The 18,178-nt window shown below is 45.9% G+C and overlaps 2 protein-coding genes across 2 annotated transcripts in view; one reads left to right on the top strand and one right to left on the bottom strand.

Moving 5' to 3' along the window:
• The window catches only part of LOC125761539 (protein sidekick-1-like), a 102,464-nt gene extending 84,724 nt beyond the window's left edge, over positions 1 to 17,740 (bottom strand). Inside the window, exon 1 of the mRNA XM_049422753.1 lies at positions 17,531 to 17,740. Within this exon, the coding sequence (XP_049278710.1) occupies positions 17,531 to 17,570 (40 nt within the window). The 5' untranslated portion in view covers positions 17,571 to 17,740. The remainder of the gene's footprint in view (positions 1 to 17,530) is intronic.
• Positions 7,903 to 12,010, top strand: LOC125761832 (uncharacterized). The gene is made up of 7 exons (XM_049423345.1): positions 7,903 to 7,911; positions 8,029 to 8,038; positions 8,081 to 8,384; positions 8,464 to 8,562; positions 8,694 to 10,751; positions 10,857 to 11,397; positions 11,510 to 12,010. The coding sequence occupies exons 1-7, from the start codon at positions 7,903 to 7,905 to the stop codon at positions 11,645 to 11,647; spliced, it is 3,159 nt and encodes a 1,052-aa protein (XP_049279302.1). The 3' UTR covers positions 11,648 to 12,010.
• Positions 17,741 to 18,178: the final 438 nt, after the last annotated feature.

Genomic DNA, 18,178 nt, shown 5'->3' with positions numbered 1-18,178 from the left:
GCACGTGAATAATTTGCAGCCGTTGTTTTAAAGGCTCTTTTCCTAACTATGATCATTACGAACAGTTGTTAGCACAAAGGGGTTTAGATCCCGATCAGATATGGTGTGAAATTTTGCATCAGAGATTTTGGAATTTCCCATTAAAGCTGTCCCTTCCAACTACGCGTGAATTGAATAGCTCCATTAGGATTCAATTTTCATCAACTTGGTGGTCAGAGAATATTGTACGGCTTCGTAACACGTGGTTTAAGCGATTTCAGCATTAATCGTTCACGATCAATCGACTCAACAGGCAACAGAGATTCCTTCGCAAGACGTATCTCGTCAACGTGCTCAATTTTAATCACTTAAATCCTATCGCTCTTCCGTGCACGGTACCCGTGGGGTAAGTAAGAGTCATTGTAGTACGTCGTGAAAAAGATACACACACACATGCGTGGTCTGATGTGTGTCCGTGGATGATAGAGCGATAGAACAGGAAAATCAAGATGATGAATCCACACACTTGACACCTACATGGAAATTCTTCCTAAGCCGGCTTTTACCGCTCAAAGCTACGAATGGAGACGCATGGTCGTTCACAAAGGTCACCCGCCGGAGGGTTGTATCAGCACGATCGGAACGTTTCCTCCTCCAAAGCAAAGACAACCAAATTGCAACTGACTTTTCGTGCAGATTTTCGACTAGTGCTTATTCACTGGCTTCACTAGTGCTCCATCAATCGTACGAGTGGCATGGCAGCGTCCTATGAATTGCCGTCGCCGTCGAAGAGCTGTGCATCCGTCATTGTTCACTGGCTTTGCGGGCTTTCACTCTACATGGCTAGGCTAGTGTGTGGTGGCACCGTTGGGAACGATATGCCTCGCTATGGTGCTATGGAGCAAACCGGGTGGAGGAAAAAAAATATCCCAAACTCGACAAAACAGAGTGAATCGTTCGGGCGAAGGCCTCGAGACGACGATAAGTATCGTCGTTGTTGTGTGTGACATCGCCGAAAAGCGATGAAAATAAATCTTATCCATGAACAAGCAGTAGAACCATGGGAAGAATAGTCCGATTGTTTTGTTTCTCAATTTATTTTCCCAACGTTTTCATTGAAAGTTTGCTATAGTTTTGGTAGTTCATATGTGAATAATGTGAAAACGGTTTGTCCGGTCTGTACGAAAACGAAATATTTTGTACTTGTATATTCATTGCTAAAATTTAATTTCTGACTAGTGGATTAGTGTGCAAAGTTATGAAACATTTTAGGATTTTTTATCCTACAAAAAAAAAAACAAAGGAAAAATAACCCTCCTGAAGCGTTCATCACCGTCTAGCCGAACTTGCCGCACCGTTATCAGCCAGTGTTGAAATTTACGAACCAGAAACAGTTGATGTATGAGCGAGATGGAGGATTTATCGATCTGTTATGGGTTTATTAAAAAGTTCCCTACGGCGGTCTGCGTTGACATGCCCCGAAACAGGAACCAGTTTAACTCGAACGGACGAACGGGTTGTAAATAAGAACGAGTGTATGTGTGTCGGAACCGGAACTGTATCGAAAGCCCGAGGAAATGTTTCCTTTTTGGTTCACCCTGGTTCAACCCCTCACTTCAAATTGGCTTCGGAGTGAAACCGAAACAGTTGGCTCGTTTTTTTTTGCCAAACAAAACAAACCCAAAAAGACCAATGATGGAGATGGATGGAGATTTGTAGTAAAATTATGGCCCCGAATGCCCAACCCACTGCTCCGTTCTCGACGTTGTTGTGATGTTGTTGGTTGCGAAAATCAAAACCGTTGTTTGCCATCGCCGTGGAATCTCCTCCGGTCGAATACTTTTTTTTTTGCGGTGTAGGTATGTTTTGCCCTGAAACGACGGGGCAAACACACCCCACCATGAACGACTCCATCGAGACTGGATCAGCACCGGTGCCCTGCGGATGGATTTATAAGGGCAAATAAATTATGCGACTCCCAATAGCTATCGAACAGCGCGAAAGCATCTAAAACTTTCGATTTGCTCGATTAGACTGGATTAGAGCGGTGTTCGTTCGTCACGAGTTATGGGCTGGGATATGTAAATTATGATACGCTTCAACCTACAAACCTACAACCGACGGCACGGTAGTTTGTGATTGGTTCACTCTCAACATCGGAATCGGAATCTGGCCGTGATTGAGAATGATGAGATAAGTTGCGAATGCTATATGTTGCTGTTGTTGTTCAACAACTTCGGCAATCTTTCTAATGGCTGCATTTCACCGTACCGTTGTTTGATGGAATGAGAGGGAAAAAAGATGACTTTCGGAATTGGTTTGTGTTTCAAATTGAAATCATTAAAAACAACTTCGAGTCGAGTGCAGATGGGGTGAACAAAATGAACAACTGTGAACGATCATTGAATCATGATGTTTGTTGATCTATCGCGCCACAAACTAAGTTTCTAGCAGTTTGAGTTAACGGGAAAATAAGTGACAGAAGAACCAAAAGAAAATCCATTCATTATGGTATGATGCAATATTGTACATGCTTCACCTAATGCTTCATTATAAGCGCGCTGTCAGTTTCAATTAGTTTTGCACTTTTTCATTCCTCAACTGCGTACGTTTACGCACGGTTTCGGCCTGTTTGCCTTTTAGTCAATCGCAATCGCTCATGCATTAATCACAACCTAATTTTGCTAATCCTCCAAAGGCTACGCTCCATTATCGCCGCCGTAATACTGTCGTGCCGCCGTGCAATCGATCACTCGGTTAGGGTTTTGGGGGGGTTTTTCCGATTTTCAGCGCGTCAATTATTCGCGCATCGCAACAACGGTTCAACCAGAGCCCGGCCGAGCCCGGTATCAACAGTTTGATAAATAAATTCAAACCCACTTTGCTGGAGCTGTAGTGATGAAGCATGTTGCAAAGTTTGGCGCGATTACAGCAAGAAAAATAGTGTGGTAAGGGCGCCGGTTCGTTGAAACCGTGCAAAAAACACACCATCAAACGGAGAACGATTGATTTCGTTTCCTCGTGAAAAGTGCACATTTTTCAGCGAAAGCCACCCAAGCACACGGACGGAGGGGCCCGGGGTTCGGATCGAAACCAATCCTTTGTCGGATGCCCACGGCTTTTGGCTGTACCTTCGTTCGTTTCATCTGCCCATCCATCATCGTGTGCGAATGTGTGAACACTTGTTTGTGTAGCATCAATTCCCCTTTTCAGCACCTCGTGGGGATAGATGTTTGGGATGCTGAATTTATGGTCAACTCAATCAACCATGTCTTGGGCACTTTAAACAACTGCCCCGAAGGAAATCGCTTTCCCGACAGGTCAATCGATTTTACCTTCATTCAACCAACCCCGCCCGCGAACGGAAATTTCCCATTTCAGTTCGGGCGCCACTCGGGTTCGCGGTTGCAACGCGGGCGGAAACGGGCAAACAACGCTTCCGATTAGTTGCGAGTAATTTTATTATTTCACGCCAAATTGCTACAAATGCACCGCAGCGAAGTGGTTGTGCTAGCGCGTTAGCCCTCGGGCATCGAAAGGGCCCCCCCCCCCCCCATCCCTAAACGGACCGCAGAACGCAATCGACCACGAAAATATGTTTTCCACGCTGCGCTGGGTAACATTTCGTCTAGCTCCATGTTTTCCACACGGCCACCATCATGTAGCGTAACAGCAACAACTCTAACGCTATTTTCCCACCATAGAAACATATGCGCCATTTTCCCTCCTTACAAAACGGCAACCGAAACTACGAGGTACGGCGTTCACTCGGAAATGGAAAGCTGATTCCATTTCCAACTCTTGCCCTTCCCATGATCGGATCGGCTAACAGACGGACCGACTCACAGCTGGTCAGCAGCAACCTTTCGCTTCGATCCGTCGAACTGAATGGGAAAAATTGGCCAAATATTTTTCCATAACCCTTTTTTGGGGGAAGGACACAGAAAGAACCCGGAGCATGGGAAACGAACAGAGTGCAAAGTGCACTTTGTTGCAACAAAATGTGAGTGCCAATGAGGATGGTGATTGGGGCGGGTTTTTTTTTTTTTTTTTTGGGAGCGGATGGACGGTGAGCCGAATAGTTCCCGGAGTAAGGTAGGGCATGTTGGTTGATTGATGAAATGCTCCTCGAACTTTGTCTACACCGGTCCACTCCGCGTTTCTAACCACCAGGCCAAAGGTTGCAATGTGGCAGCTTCATTTTTAATGCATGACGCAATTGAGGGATTGGTGGAAATGTTTTTCAACTTTCCAACTGCCCTTTTGCATTCCGTTTTACGTACATATTTGTGTGTACCGTTTTATTACTCTCTTTGTTTTTACTAACGATGCCGTTGCAATTTGTATGCATTTAAAAAAGAGCTTAGTTGACGTCAGGAGAAACAGCAAAAAAACACGGTTCGTTATCGTTGAATACCAAAAGCAACGGGAATTAAAAGAACAAAAGGAAAATTAATTGTATCTTGCCAGTAAGTTACGCAAACAGTCGTCTGCGTAAATATGAATACTGATAATTGTTATGTGTTTTAAAGTTCCAACAGAATGGAAATAACTTATTGGTTAAATTCTACGAATCGTCAATAAATGGCATTTACATACATTTATGCAGAAATGTTAATCATGTCATTAATCGGACAGTTACCCCATTCCTTTAGGGGTGCTGTACAAATTGGCACATTTTTGTAGAAAAATAATTACAACAAACAACACACAGGAATTCGTTTAAAAGTACGTTTATTGCGTACGAGTTTAGAATTCCAACGCACGGTTCTCGAGAAAAAACTCGCTTTTTGGCTTTAATGTTTATTATTTGCTTTTTGTCCGGTTTGGTGTTGGGTTATTGAAGTTACGTCAAAGCCACATTAGAGAGAATATTTTCAATTGATCGTAATGCAAAACCAAACCGACCCAAAACCGTATAACCTCATAGTGGTGTGATTAATAACGTACGGCGAGGGAAATAAATGTGTTCCAATGTAGTGCACCCCGTGACTCGTCGACCCCGACACACGCACACACCTCAAAGCGGAGGAAAACAAAAAAACAAAAACCCCTTCGACGACACTAATCAGCACGATTGTAATAAATGAATTTTAGTGTTGACTTTGCTGTTGTGGCTGATGCTGCCGACCAACCGGTGGTCCCGCTGTTTTGAGGATAACATAACACAAATTAAACGGCAGCCAAAGCGGGAACCGCTGATGTAGCCGGCGCAACAAATAAAAGTAATGCGCCTAACCACGTCAGCCTTCTATTCTGGCAGGGTTGGTGGAAAAATGACCACAGGAAAGAAAAAAAACCACCGGTCACACCCCTTCTTTTACGCCACTGCCACAAAACAATTCGCATTCGCTTGTTTTCGATTATAATTCTCATTTATTTCATACTGGAAGTAATTTATTGTACAATAAATAACCAATGCCAGCGACGCGTAGCACCCGCAACGTGCCCAGACCGTGTAGCTGACCCGGTTGGTGCGAACGGGGTTTTAGGAATTTTCGTGCGCGAAATGAAACCACGAAGAGGGCAACACGCAGCGAAAGGAGCAAACGGCGGCAACAGCAACAAAAAAAATCCATTAAGCACCCCACGTCTGTCCAGCAAAACGGAAAATGCAAGCAAATGTCTCACTCCATCCGGGACCACAACCGGGTTTGCTGTGCATTGGTCGGGAAATTATATTATTTGCTAAAGACTAGCATTTTGCTTCGACGCCCTTAAACGCACCGAGCCGAAATGGGTTTGCTCAAGCTCAAATACTCATCTTTTGTTTATTATTTCGGAACGCTGCGCAAGTGTGAGCAAGAAAACCAACCTCCGCAGCAGCAGTCGTTAACTTCCTCCTCTTCAGCAATGCGCTCCATGGTTGCATCACGAGATGCATCTTCCTTTTCCACAAGATCACATCCGGCACAAACTGGCTCACAAATCGGCATGTTAAGATGTAAGAAACTGTGGTATATTTAAAATCCTGCCCACAGAATCTGTACGTGGCGAATGCGAAGCTCATCTCAATTTTCTTTACTTTGTGCTTGCTTCTAGGTACTATCGCTTACTACCATAGTCCGTTGCCTTGCCTTGTGCTTCTACGCCAGTTGCGATGCCTCTTTCCAGTAGGCTTGCTTGAGTTTTACGCTCAATTTATGGCCTTGCTAAAATTATACGCTCGATAAAAGCCTTTTCGGATGGGAATAAATCTCCTACTGCTTACTGTGTTATGCAGGATCGGTAGCTTTGGGGTGTCCCAATCCCGCTACAGGAGCGTTCAAAACAAAGGTGGTCAAAACAAATAAAAGTTATCTATTTGCTGCCGCTCGGAGTATGTTGTTGAACCAAACAAGAATATCATAAACGTCCAATCAGAACCAAAACTCCGCCTCGAAAAAATGCCAACAAATGCGGGAGTCAACCTGGAATTTTTCCCTAAACATTTTCAATGGCTGGTGGAATCGCACATCCTCGATACAATTGAGTGCACTTTAGCGATTGTTTGTTGTGGAATGGAAGAAAATAATGTTAATTTCCTATTTTCTATTTTTTTGCTAAATATTTTAGCGGGTTTTTCGTTCCAAACACGTGTCAGTGGTCAAAATCGTTTGAGCAACGAATTAAATATTAATCTCAAAAATACTCATACCTTGCAGTACGGTGTATGATGGCACCGTAATCCGCTTTTTAGAAATTCGACGCACCACAATTCGTGCCACAAACGGCCACATCATGCCGTGGAATCAATCTATTTGCAATTATACCGTGTTTGACCGCCGTGTGGCGCGTTGATGTTCCTTGCTTGCAGGCTGTCCAAAATGTTCTTTCCAAAAAGTGACCTAAAAACGGAAGGTTTGCTGCTAGCTGGAACCGGTACTGACAGAGAGAGAGAGAACGGACACTGATTGGATTATATTTATGTGCTTTCTATGAATCATTTATGAAATCATCTTGGCCACACACTGGGCTGACTAGGCGGGACGCAACGAACGAACTCGCTGCCACGGAGGGATTACTCGTTTCGATCTAAAGTACATTCAGTGCGGTTGGGTTAGAAAACTCGAACTCATGAAGCCCCTCCGTGAACTTTGCTAAAAGGTGCCTGGAGGACGGATGGGAAGGAGCTGGCGCAAAAATGCCAGCTATAAGCAAGATGTCTCGAGGGACCAAGTTCATCAATTTTCGGAAGGATTCTTTCGATCACAAACGCAATTGGTTCACCCGAAGGTCCGCTTTATTGATCGCATTAAACGGGCAACTGGCAAGGTACGGCGCAGGGTAATGTTGCACAGTTAGATTTTGTTACAAAGCCAACTTCAAATGGCACGCTTACACGCGCGATAATACCAAACTTCACTGTGCAGTGTGTATCCAGCACATATGTTGCCGCCAATAATCGCTGTCGAACCGTCCCTGACAGAGTTCGTTTTTCTCCTGCCATTCGCCATTAATGTGCTGAAGGTGCGCTCCACTTTTTTGGGCAACCAAGTCACGTCCGATTGGAAACGGATGTTATTGAAGAGTGCGAAAGAGGCCACACCGAAACGGTGGCCAGCGAGATTATTTGTATGTCTAATTTATCCACGTTTTCCTCACGGAAAGCAGGGAAAAAAAACTCACGCACACTTATGCCGGACCCTTATGAAAACATTCCCATTTGCACTACACGGCGCTCCATGCGCCCCAAAAGCGATGTAGCTGTCAATTGTTTCGGTTTTCGCAAACTTCTCAATTATTTCACAATCCAAGCAATCTGCTCTGATCGAATTTTCCGAGAGTTTTCCATTCAACCGAAGAGCTGCCAGTAGATTAGAATGTGAACTTTCAGCACTCCATCTAGATTGCATTGTTGTTACTTCCAATCAAAGCAAACGGGAGGAAAGGAGCTTTTTTCGGTTCGTTTATATATTTTTTTATTTTTTCGTTTGACCTAAAATGCCGAAGGTGAGTGAAACTTTGCATCATAAATCCTAATCCAACGGGCCACCAAAGTTAAGGGGCCGCCATTCCTACCGAATACTTTTATGACCTTTTATGCCGCTTTCTTCACTTCGCTTTCAGAAAGCCAAAAGTCCGAAAATCTCTCCGGAAGAATTGCTGTAATTATTTCTAGAAAAGAGTTCGGTCAGCTGGACGCTGGCAGCCGACGAGCGGAGCCTACTGACGCAAGACCCTGGCCGGAAGCGAAATACGAGAAAAGATCTGAGGGAAACCTTCCGGAACATAGGCGAAATTTACTTCCCGACGATTTGTGAAGCGCTGTCCGTGTTGGAATCGATCCAAGCCAATGCCGGACAGGGACACCACCAAATGGCCGAAGATGTCTCACTGGTGCGGGACGAGATCCGGAAGTTCATTAGCGATTCGCTGGACAGGATGACCTTTCGCATTGGGAGCAACATTACACGGGATATGGAGTGAGTAGGACATTCAGGACAACCGGTTGTTTTGCCGGTAACATCAAGCAAGCGAACTACTATTCTTCTGCTTTCAAAGGACTCTGGATCCCGTGATGAGTGACTTCCATTTCCATGCGGACAATGTACTTGCGATGTATCTTTGGAGCTTTCGTCCGGTTCCACTCGCACCAGATTAGTAAGCATCTTGACCAAGTGGCTAGACGTGGCTTGAAACCATTGCCCACTGGTTTACACTCGTCAGTAAGGGAAAATGATTGCTGTATCTTTGACCGATACGTTTTCGTCTACGTTTCTTCCTGTGCGCAGTAATCTGCTTATGAAAGTTATCAACATGGTCCCACTGCACCTTGTGGTACACCGTCCCCCAACGCTGGAGTTGAAAGACTGTCTAATCCGGGGACTGTGGCTGTGGTTCGATCACTACAGCAATATGGACCCGACCCATACCATTCCAGTGCTGGCGCCAACTCCTGAGCTACTCGCGGCACAGGAAGCTGAATGGACCGAGCGGCAAGAAGTGAGACGGAAGCAACTGGCACTGTTGTGGAAGCTACGGGAAGATTACGAAAGCGAACAACGTCGTAGGCAGGCCGAAGCGGAAGCGCTTGAAGCTCAAAAGGGTGGCCCAAGTGCGGGCAAGGACGCGAAACCCAGTGCAACGAAAGCAAAGCCAGCGGGGAAAAAGGAGAAAGCTTCCAAACAAGCACCGATCCCGGAATCGGTTCCAGCGGTGATTACGGATGAGACCGAAGTTGACATTGACGCTGAGTTCGAGAGGCAGGAAAACGATCGATTTTGGGACTGCCTCGGCATTGTATCGCCCAAATCGTTACCCCTCCGGCCGGGATACATAAACCTGCGGGAGTATGCCATCGTCGGTGGCGTGTTCAAGCTGGCACGCTTCGACAAGCTTCCGCAGCCGGTTGAACTAAGGCCCGATTTCATCTACACTAACGTTCCGGTCGGTTTGAAGTTGACAGAAAAAGGGTATCGTGCGTTCGAGGGTGAAGAGTTGATTAAAATTGAGCTCCAACTCCCGGCCCACTGTCACTGGTGGGAAGAGCCGACCGTCTGTTGCTATGAACCGTGGGAGGAGGGTGAGCAGTTCACCCAGCTACCGTCGGAAGTTCAACAGTTTCACTTAAAGTATGACGAAATCGAGGCTCATAAAGCGACACGCTTGTTTGCCGCACCCGAACACCGATGGTCTCGGGCGCTGGCAATCGAACCGAAAATCATTCAAGACTTTAGCCTGATAGATATTCCGGTGGAGCTAAGACTACACTACCTCATCCGTGAGCACCTTTTGCCGCGCGTCCCGGAGGGTTATCGATTCCGGGCGGAGTTGAAGCGCTTGTACACTATCCTGACCGAACGAGCCGAACGTCGGAAAGCACGCGACCGTGAGCAGATGGCACGGGACGGAATGTTGCAGAAGTACGACCAATTTCTCACCAAGAGCCATCATCATCACGGGGGTCCTTCGATAGCGCTGTCGGAAATGCGCCTCCCAATCGATTCCGATATTGACAACGAGGAGGAAAATGACAAGGAAACGAGAGGCTCCGTGCGAATGTTCGCGCGGGAAGACGATGCGGAGCGATTGCAGGAAATGGATGAAAAATTGCAACAATTTTCATTGGCACCTTCGGATGGACCTAGGTACCTGCATCCTCCCGCTCTGCTGTACCAGCCCCTACACTTCGGCCGCTGCGATGGTTCTGAGATTAGCGTTACCGAACAGGAAATGGAAGCACTCGTGCAGAGAATGGAATCACCTAGCGCAATGCTGGACAATGAGTCCAATGAGCGATTGTGTAAAATGTTTTCTACTTTTGTGATGCTTCTCAATTATTTGCGGGAAAAGGAGAGGCCACATTTTCCACCACTCCCAGCCGAAGAGGATGAAACAGTCGGACATCTGCCGCCCGCTCAGCCTTCGCATCCGGACAAACAACGTAAGCGACCTCAATTTGAGATACGTACTACGAAAAAGTACCCTCTCGGGTTGGGTGAACGAACGCGAACGCTATCCGGGACGAGTGAAGCGGCGTTGCCGGGGGAAGAAAAAAAGAAACGTAAACGAAAAAAGTCGCTCGATAGTGCCAAGGCTCAGCAGGAGCACTTAGCGTTACAGGACGCAAAGAAAGCATCCGAGACGAGGCCCAGCTCGGTGGAAACTCTGTCGCTGATCGAGCACGAGCCGGGTCGATGGTCAACGATGCCAATCCGCAGCCAATCGTACGATCCGGACAAACGGCTGCTAACTTTCTACACCGATCGGTTGGGAGTGTATGGGCTAGCTGCGCGAAAGTACTGCAATGTCCCATTCGTGCACTGGGACATTCGTCGCCACGGTAGGATGTAAGTGACTACGAATTGGAATGCAAAAACGCATTTTGCTATTTAGCCTCTTTCGCTCACCGGGCATACTGTTTCAATTTGTGCGCTTTGCGTGCTTCCTTTCAGTGCCAACCTGACGGCGGCCCTCACACTCTCCAGCAAGGCGCTGCAAATCGTGTTCTACGTCACCTCGCAGGGCTATCGGGTAGAGCTGCAGGAGCACGATAAACGCCAATCGAAAAAGCCCGACGATGCTCCACCGATTGTGTTACACCCCGCCGACGGAGCATTTTCGCTCGAAGAGCTTGAAAATTTCCTGCTCCGAATCAATGTGCACGTGTTTCCGCAAGTGGATACCTGTTTTTACGTCTCCGGCATGGAGCCCGGATCAAGTCCGAAGCATCCTTCAATGGAAACGCACAACTTGCGGTGTTTGGGTGTGTTCTGTCTGACGCACAACTTTCACTCCTGCCTGTGGAACCGGTACGCCAATCGACGCACTTCACTCGTACTCAGCCGGGAGCTTATCGAAGGACGGAACGAGCCCGAATTTGGAACCGTCATGATAACGCCACTTAAGTCACAGCACGTCGAAGTGGAGGAGCTGTGTTCGGATTCGCTGGAGGAGATCCTGCTGGCGTTCCATCCAGGTCCGGAGGAGCAAAGTGTGAGTGTCGCGTGAAGTGATGGGGTAATGGGGCTAGAATCTTATTCCAATACGTATACGTCAGTTATTTACGGTCGCCCTCTTTCTCCGTTTCCGTCCCATCGCCCCACAGTACAATGCGGATTGTTATGGCCTGCTGAAGGATGGTCTGGAAGAACCGTCGCGCAAGGTATTGGCCAAAACGCCGGCCCTGCTACAATGGAACGTTGGTCAGCTCCTGCAGAAGCTTCGTCTGCTTAGCTACTCGTGAGCCTGCTCACGGCTCAATTGTAGTCATTGTGCCCGAACCACAACCCGACAACCCGACGCCCTGTCATCAGCGTTGTTCGTTGAATCGAATGGCCTATCATTAATGTATTACAAAATCACGCCAATTGCAGTCAGCATGATGTTCGTACACGCCATTTCGAAAACCAACCGACTGAGCATTACAATTGTGAATCGCTTTCGCGGCTGTTTCAACCGACCAAATGGGCTGCAAAGGGCCGAGTGCTTCTTGTAGCTGCTATATCGAAACTGGCGTACAATTCGAAACCACCAACAAAAGCATTAATCATCGTCATGGCGGCTGTCGGACTCGTTTTCAATCCAATTACCATTGACTTGCCACCAAGTCCGCGCACACCTTGCTATCTGGTACCGGCAAAAACAGAGCGTGGCTGGCATTTTTTCATGTTTTTTGTTTCTATTTTTTTATTACCATCGTCCGGCCAATGGATTGTAACGCAGATGGCCACCATTAGCTTCAAATGACATGCAGCAAGCAACGAACATGGTTAGGCATCCAAGACAGGCAACACATAAAAAAATCTAAATTATCCGTTAGGTTAAAGCATCTGATGTATTTTTGATGTACCTTCAAACAATCGGAAACGTTGCATCGATGTAGACACAAAAAGAAAATCCGAAATAATGGCAGTTGGTGAATTGATTCCGAACCCTGCAAGTGGGTATGGTGGATGCACTTTGTTAAACTCGGCTAAATATGAGCCCATTACTCAACCCCATTGATGGAGTGATTGATTTTCGGTGATGTGCCTATGAATGATTTAATGTAGAAACTAGTGAAAATGCTGGTATCCATCAATTCTGACTTTTAGTAGATTTACTGAATAACGGAAGGGAGAGTGTAACTTAAATTTGATGTACGATTGATGTATTAAGACAAACGGCAACAAATGGTAAAAAATGCTGGTTTTGTTTGAGTATCAGCCAATTTCGAAAGAGATAATATGTTCCGCCGAATGATTATTTTGGTTTGAATATTTTAATAAAATATTAATAAATTTAATTAATTATTATACTACCACAAAAAACCAGCCGATTTGTTTCTCATACTATGTAGCAGTACATATTATGGAAAGGAAAATGTTTTCCTTGCCAAAACAAAGAACAAACAAACCAATACCTGGCATGGCCAATCACTCTTTCCGTGAGATACCATTGTTTGTATTATGCCTTTAAAGAATCCATCGGTTGAATGAATAAACAAAGGAATTAGCAATATCCACACACACACACACAAATACGCACGAGCTTTATTTTCGGGAATTGTTCCTCGTTAGTTCATGCTCCAGTGCTCTTGTTTTACTTCAATGTTGTTCGTACTTCTTCCCCCGATTTTCCTCAACGAGATTGTTTCTCCCTACCTTCTAGCGCCACTCCAATCCATCGATAGTCGATTGTGTTTGGGCGTTCATGTTGGTCAAATTTGTTCGATCAGATATGTTGATTTATGCGCCAAACTCTTTGCGGGACGCCAATAGGGACAACCTCATCCTGCCGCGGGGTAGTAAGTTAGGGTGATGGTTTTATTTCTGCTTTGCTGTTTTCTTTCACGCTGTGTTCCTCCACTGTTGTAGCAGTTTGCCTCTCGGCACACTTCCGGAGATTGCAAAAGGGCTATCTTTCTCATCCCGCTGGTCTACGAGCGAGAGATGACAATCATCAACACCAGCAAAACAGAGGGCATCAAGTGTAGGGTGTAGGAGAAAGGGAGGAGAAAAAACTTGCTCATCACACGGCCTCACACTGACCGGGATGGAGAAAGGATGGGGGGAACCCGGTACCGTACCCGGAAGCACGAATCCCTGATGCGGGAGAAACACACCGGAAGAAAAGCATGCTCCCAGTCTATTCAAACAGCGCTGTACAAAAATATCTCACTCGCTTAATTCCGTTGCGTGCGTAAGAGTAAAACACAATCGAGAACGAGGCAATGTTGAAGCACCACCGGATACGGGAGGATCTATGTGGAGGGAGGAGGTACACATAAAAACATGTAGCCACAGTAGCCAAAATCGCCCAGTCCCGAAAATAACAACGATCGAAAAAGTTTTCACATTTAATATCGATTAAAATTTGTTTTTGTTTAACTTTGGCTGCTTGGGGTGGTTCGGCAACACGCCTTGGTACCGGCGTATCAACGCACAAACTCTCGAATACTTTTCGACTGTCCCCATTTTTCAGAGCAGGGCCACTCCGGCCCCGTACCTGCCCCGTCCCTTCGAAATTGATTGCGATAGCACACGGCCTTTCCCTGTACCATTATTATCTTGTATAGTGGTACCTTGCTGTTTTTTTGTAGTTCCCTGTCTCCAACCAAACCTTTAACCATCACAATTTGAAGGGGCCGCCCGAAACAATGGATGGGCTGTAATAAATTTGATCAGTAAAAATTATATTGATAAATTCAATAAATTTCCTTATCTCAGCGGTCTGGAACGAAATCGAAATCGATTGTTCTGCTAGGGTGGACCGAGTACCGCCAGGATGAACCTATTATGCGCACGTTACCGTTTGGCCTAGCCGCCATTTTGCGTGGTTAATGCGTTAGAGATACCTCAGTTGACATGCGAGAAAAAGAGAGAGAGAGAGGGAGAATGGAAAAAAAAGAACGCCAGCCGTATTCGCTGACTTTCGGGCCTTAATTTCGAACGTGTGGCCACCGCCATAAAACCACGCGGTGAGTTATGGATGCGGTTGGAGGCACAACAATCGGACGCTATCCTTCCCGCCGACATAGGTCAGGTCAGCCGTTTGTCTTGTGCTAGGTCGATACAACCGATCCCGTCCCAGTCGTCCAATTGCCACCAAATGCGTCATGCTTTTTTTTGTTCTCTCCCCTTTAGTACTTGGCGTATCACATAATTAAGTTATCAACAGGCCAGAATGAAATTTACCGCTACATAATTAGAGAAAATCAATAAATCATTCCACGCCCCACCAGGCGCCTCCATCAGCATGCGGCTGGGGTACAAATATGGTCGATTTTTAGTACCTGTGGTAGGAATACCAGCCAGACATAATTTTACGCAATTTTGTTTTCTCTTATTGAACATTAAGCAAAAAAATTGTTTTACAAACCTGCCCTATCACTCGCACACCAACTAAAACGTTGGGTTAGTTCTTTGCTCCAGAAGATTACAGCAAGTTCTAGTCGTAATCCTTTTATGATGCATTACCCATTGCCCGGATCAAACTTCTTCTAGCTTTTTCACTTCTTTTGTCGATGATAATACCGACTCAAAGCTGCATGATAGTTTCATCAGCGGTCAACAAAGCAAAGCTCCCAGCATAGCTACCCAGCAGACGAAGAGCAAAAGTAATCACTTTTTGGCACCACCGTTCAGCCAGGACACGAACAAAAACTACAGCTCGAAGGACGATAAACCGTTGTCTCACTGTCGTGGTGGCAGAGAATGACCCTGCCAGTGCTGCCAGCTTGTCCACACTATCCATCATATTTTGTGCCACCGACGGCGATGCTCACGTTGGCCAGCGTGTGGCGGGACATTGATCGATAAAAATTAATGGCAGCTTAGACGGACTTTGATAAATGAAGCAAGGTAACTGAGTAGTGCTTGTGGTGACTACGACACCTGCCAAACCATCGATTAATGCTGCGTTCCGCCCATCACAACGATTCGTTCGTCTGAGATAAGCACAGGCCTGCAGTCACTCACTGACAACACGTTCGTGTGCGATATTTTTTAAAAAATTAAACATCATTCCTTCTTTATTCCGCTTCCGAAGAATCATCACGGTGAATCTAGCGAGCATTCCACGGTGGCAATGGCAATGGTGGGAAATCGTCCACGCTTCAAAAATGTATATCAATCGCATCTCATGAATAAATTTATCCTTGGCAGTATATTTTCGAATTTGCAAATTTAATTAAAATTACATTAATTATCATCGTCGCCCGATGGCAGGACAATAAACGCATGTTGGGTGGGTTTGGCCCGGGGGGGTACGTCACACGATGGCCACGTGTGACTGATGTTCAAAATTGATGCAATTAATATTGGCGAATGTCATACGGGAAATGGGAACCAGCGTATATTGCGCGCTAGATTGTGCGTTGTTTTCTGTATTTCTCGTTCGTCTCTTCAATCGCTCACATTCCGGTGCTTTGCGTTGTGAAGTAGAGCTTTTCATATATGTGAAAGTGAGCTTTTTTTTAGAGTGAAGAGATTCTGCCCCTTGCTTTGTGCCCGTGTGCTGGTTGTCATGCAGGGGTTCGCGATAGCCAGCGTTCTATTTGGCTTTCACACCCAGCTGTCCTTCCTCGCGGACACCGATTGAAAGCATGGATGGAAACAAAAGTGGAACCGAAAAAAAAACGAAAACCGAATATAATCTCATTTCATCCAGCAGACCCCATAGGTGGGCTTCGGGGTCTTCGGGAATACAAAAGGTGCCCAGTTTGAATGCCGGACGTGCCGGCAGCTGGAAGCCCGTCTGCTGTGCAATGCGCACACGAGAAGAAGTGTATCCGGTTTCCGGACGGCGAACGGGTTGTCAATGTGCTGGGCGAAATTAATGGAAGTCATCGATTACGATTTGATGCATCGTGAGGTTCGCGATGTGTGTCCGATAAACGACGACAGCACCGTCGACAGTGCAGCACCGGGCCATGCAGGACAACGTCGCACGATTGGGCTCATAAATGAATTCCACTTTTGGACACCCGCGACATATCCACGGCACATGCCATACCTGTAGCATTCATGGCGGAGAAACCCCGGTCCACCCCGGTCGCAGGAAGTAGTACATTTTTGAACGTTAATTTCATGTGCAAAACGTCGACCGAGTTCCACCAAAAAACTCGGCACAACCTGTCCCGACACAATAAATAATGAATATCGAAAAAGTTAATTAGTTTATGATTGGCCACAGCTGTTCGCGACGGAATGGGAGGAAATTTGCGTCACACAATTGGGAGAATGCAACTGAGCTAACGGCAACAACGAAAAAAAAAAAGATGCGTGAAAAATTGTGTTGGTCTTTTTATGGGACTTGAAACATCAAAAACCACTAAAAATTGCATCTCACTATGGAACCCCATTATTTTGGAAACACACTCGCACAATGTAAGCACAAAAGTGTGTCCCAAAAGCGGGATAATAATATTGTGGATGGTAGGTAATCAGCATAATTTATAGCATTAGAAAAAGGTCCGTGGGTCTGGGTGTGAGCTCGTTTGATCTGGAACACCCAACACTTCGCCTGCACGATTTGTGACAGAGGTCGGTCCACAGTCAACGGCACTTATTACGCGGACCGTTGAATTCATCTGGCAGGCTATAATTCTTTCCAATTACAAGCCACATTTGGAAATTAATTTCTGCACCCATCGGCATACGCTGGGAAACCATCCTTAAAAGCATATGTCAGCAGTTTTGATGCGACTAAATTGTGATGTTTTTGTGGCTTACTGCAATAGTATACGAGCGAGAGAAAGAGAGAGGGATAAAGGGAGAATAAGGCAGGAGAAGAATAAAGTAGACGGGAATAAAATGTAACCATTTTATGCAAATCCACCAAATCGCTACCTGAACCGAAAAGTTTCATAAATCTGCCAACGATAAGCCCTCGTCGCCTGTACGTTGCGCCCCAAAACACCGGTTTTCGCATGAGCGCATTTTGTAGTTTTCTGCGAATGATTTTCTTTCATTAGTCAGGTATACACTGCTGCTCGGGTTTTTGGGGTGCGCTGCGGGGAACAGCGAAATTATGGCACACGCTTAATAAAACAAAAATCTGGTCGTTCGTAAACGGTCGAACTACAAACAGCGGCACATGGGGATGGGTGGATGGAAAAATATGGATATTTATACAGTGTGCTTACGGTTTTGTGTGGGAGCAGATTTAGTGTCTTTTCGTCTCATCCCGACGATCGAGTTCGTCACATTCTGGCGTTGTTTTGTGGCGGTGTGATACGTGGATACGTGCGTACCGTGTCCGTATATGTCGGTTTTGTTGACTCGTGCTGGGCAAAAGTTATTTTTTCTATCGTTCGCGTTCCTTCGGCATACAACATCTCGCGTCCATGTTTGTTCGGTACAGAGGGGGTTTTTTGTCCGCTACCGAACAGACACGTCAGTTATTGTCAACAGTCGAGTCGAGGCTTAGAGGGAAATTGAATTGAATTCAATTAAATCAGCGCACAACATTTTCTGCTCTAATTTTCACCTAATCCTTGGATCTGCGTTCTCTCAACTTCAGCAGTTGGCGATGTACACATAATATTCGCGAGAAATTATAAATGACAAAAAAAATACACACACACTGGCTTGCAAGATTTTGTCCCTCTTTGTGCTCTGTTGGGATTGGTTCCAGGTTCCAGGTTGGGGATTTATTTTTCACATTTTCATCACATCCCATTCTTCACACTTTCTCCGTAGAATCACACATCCGACTTCGAGCGTTACACAATTTACAATCTTTCTTTTCTTCTAAAGGATCTTTCTCTCTCTCTCTCTCTCTCTCTCTGTCT

Source organism: Anopheles funestus, chromosome 2RL (assembly GCF_943734845.2).
Source record: "Anopheles funestus chromosome 2RL, idAnoFuneDA-416_04, whole genome shotgun sequence".
NCBI classification, from domain to species: domain Eukaryota; kingdom Metazoa; phylum Arthropoda; class Insecta; order Diptera; family Culicidae; genus Anopheles; species Anopheles funestus.
This window is presented reverse-complemented; position numbering and strand designations above follow the sequence as displayed.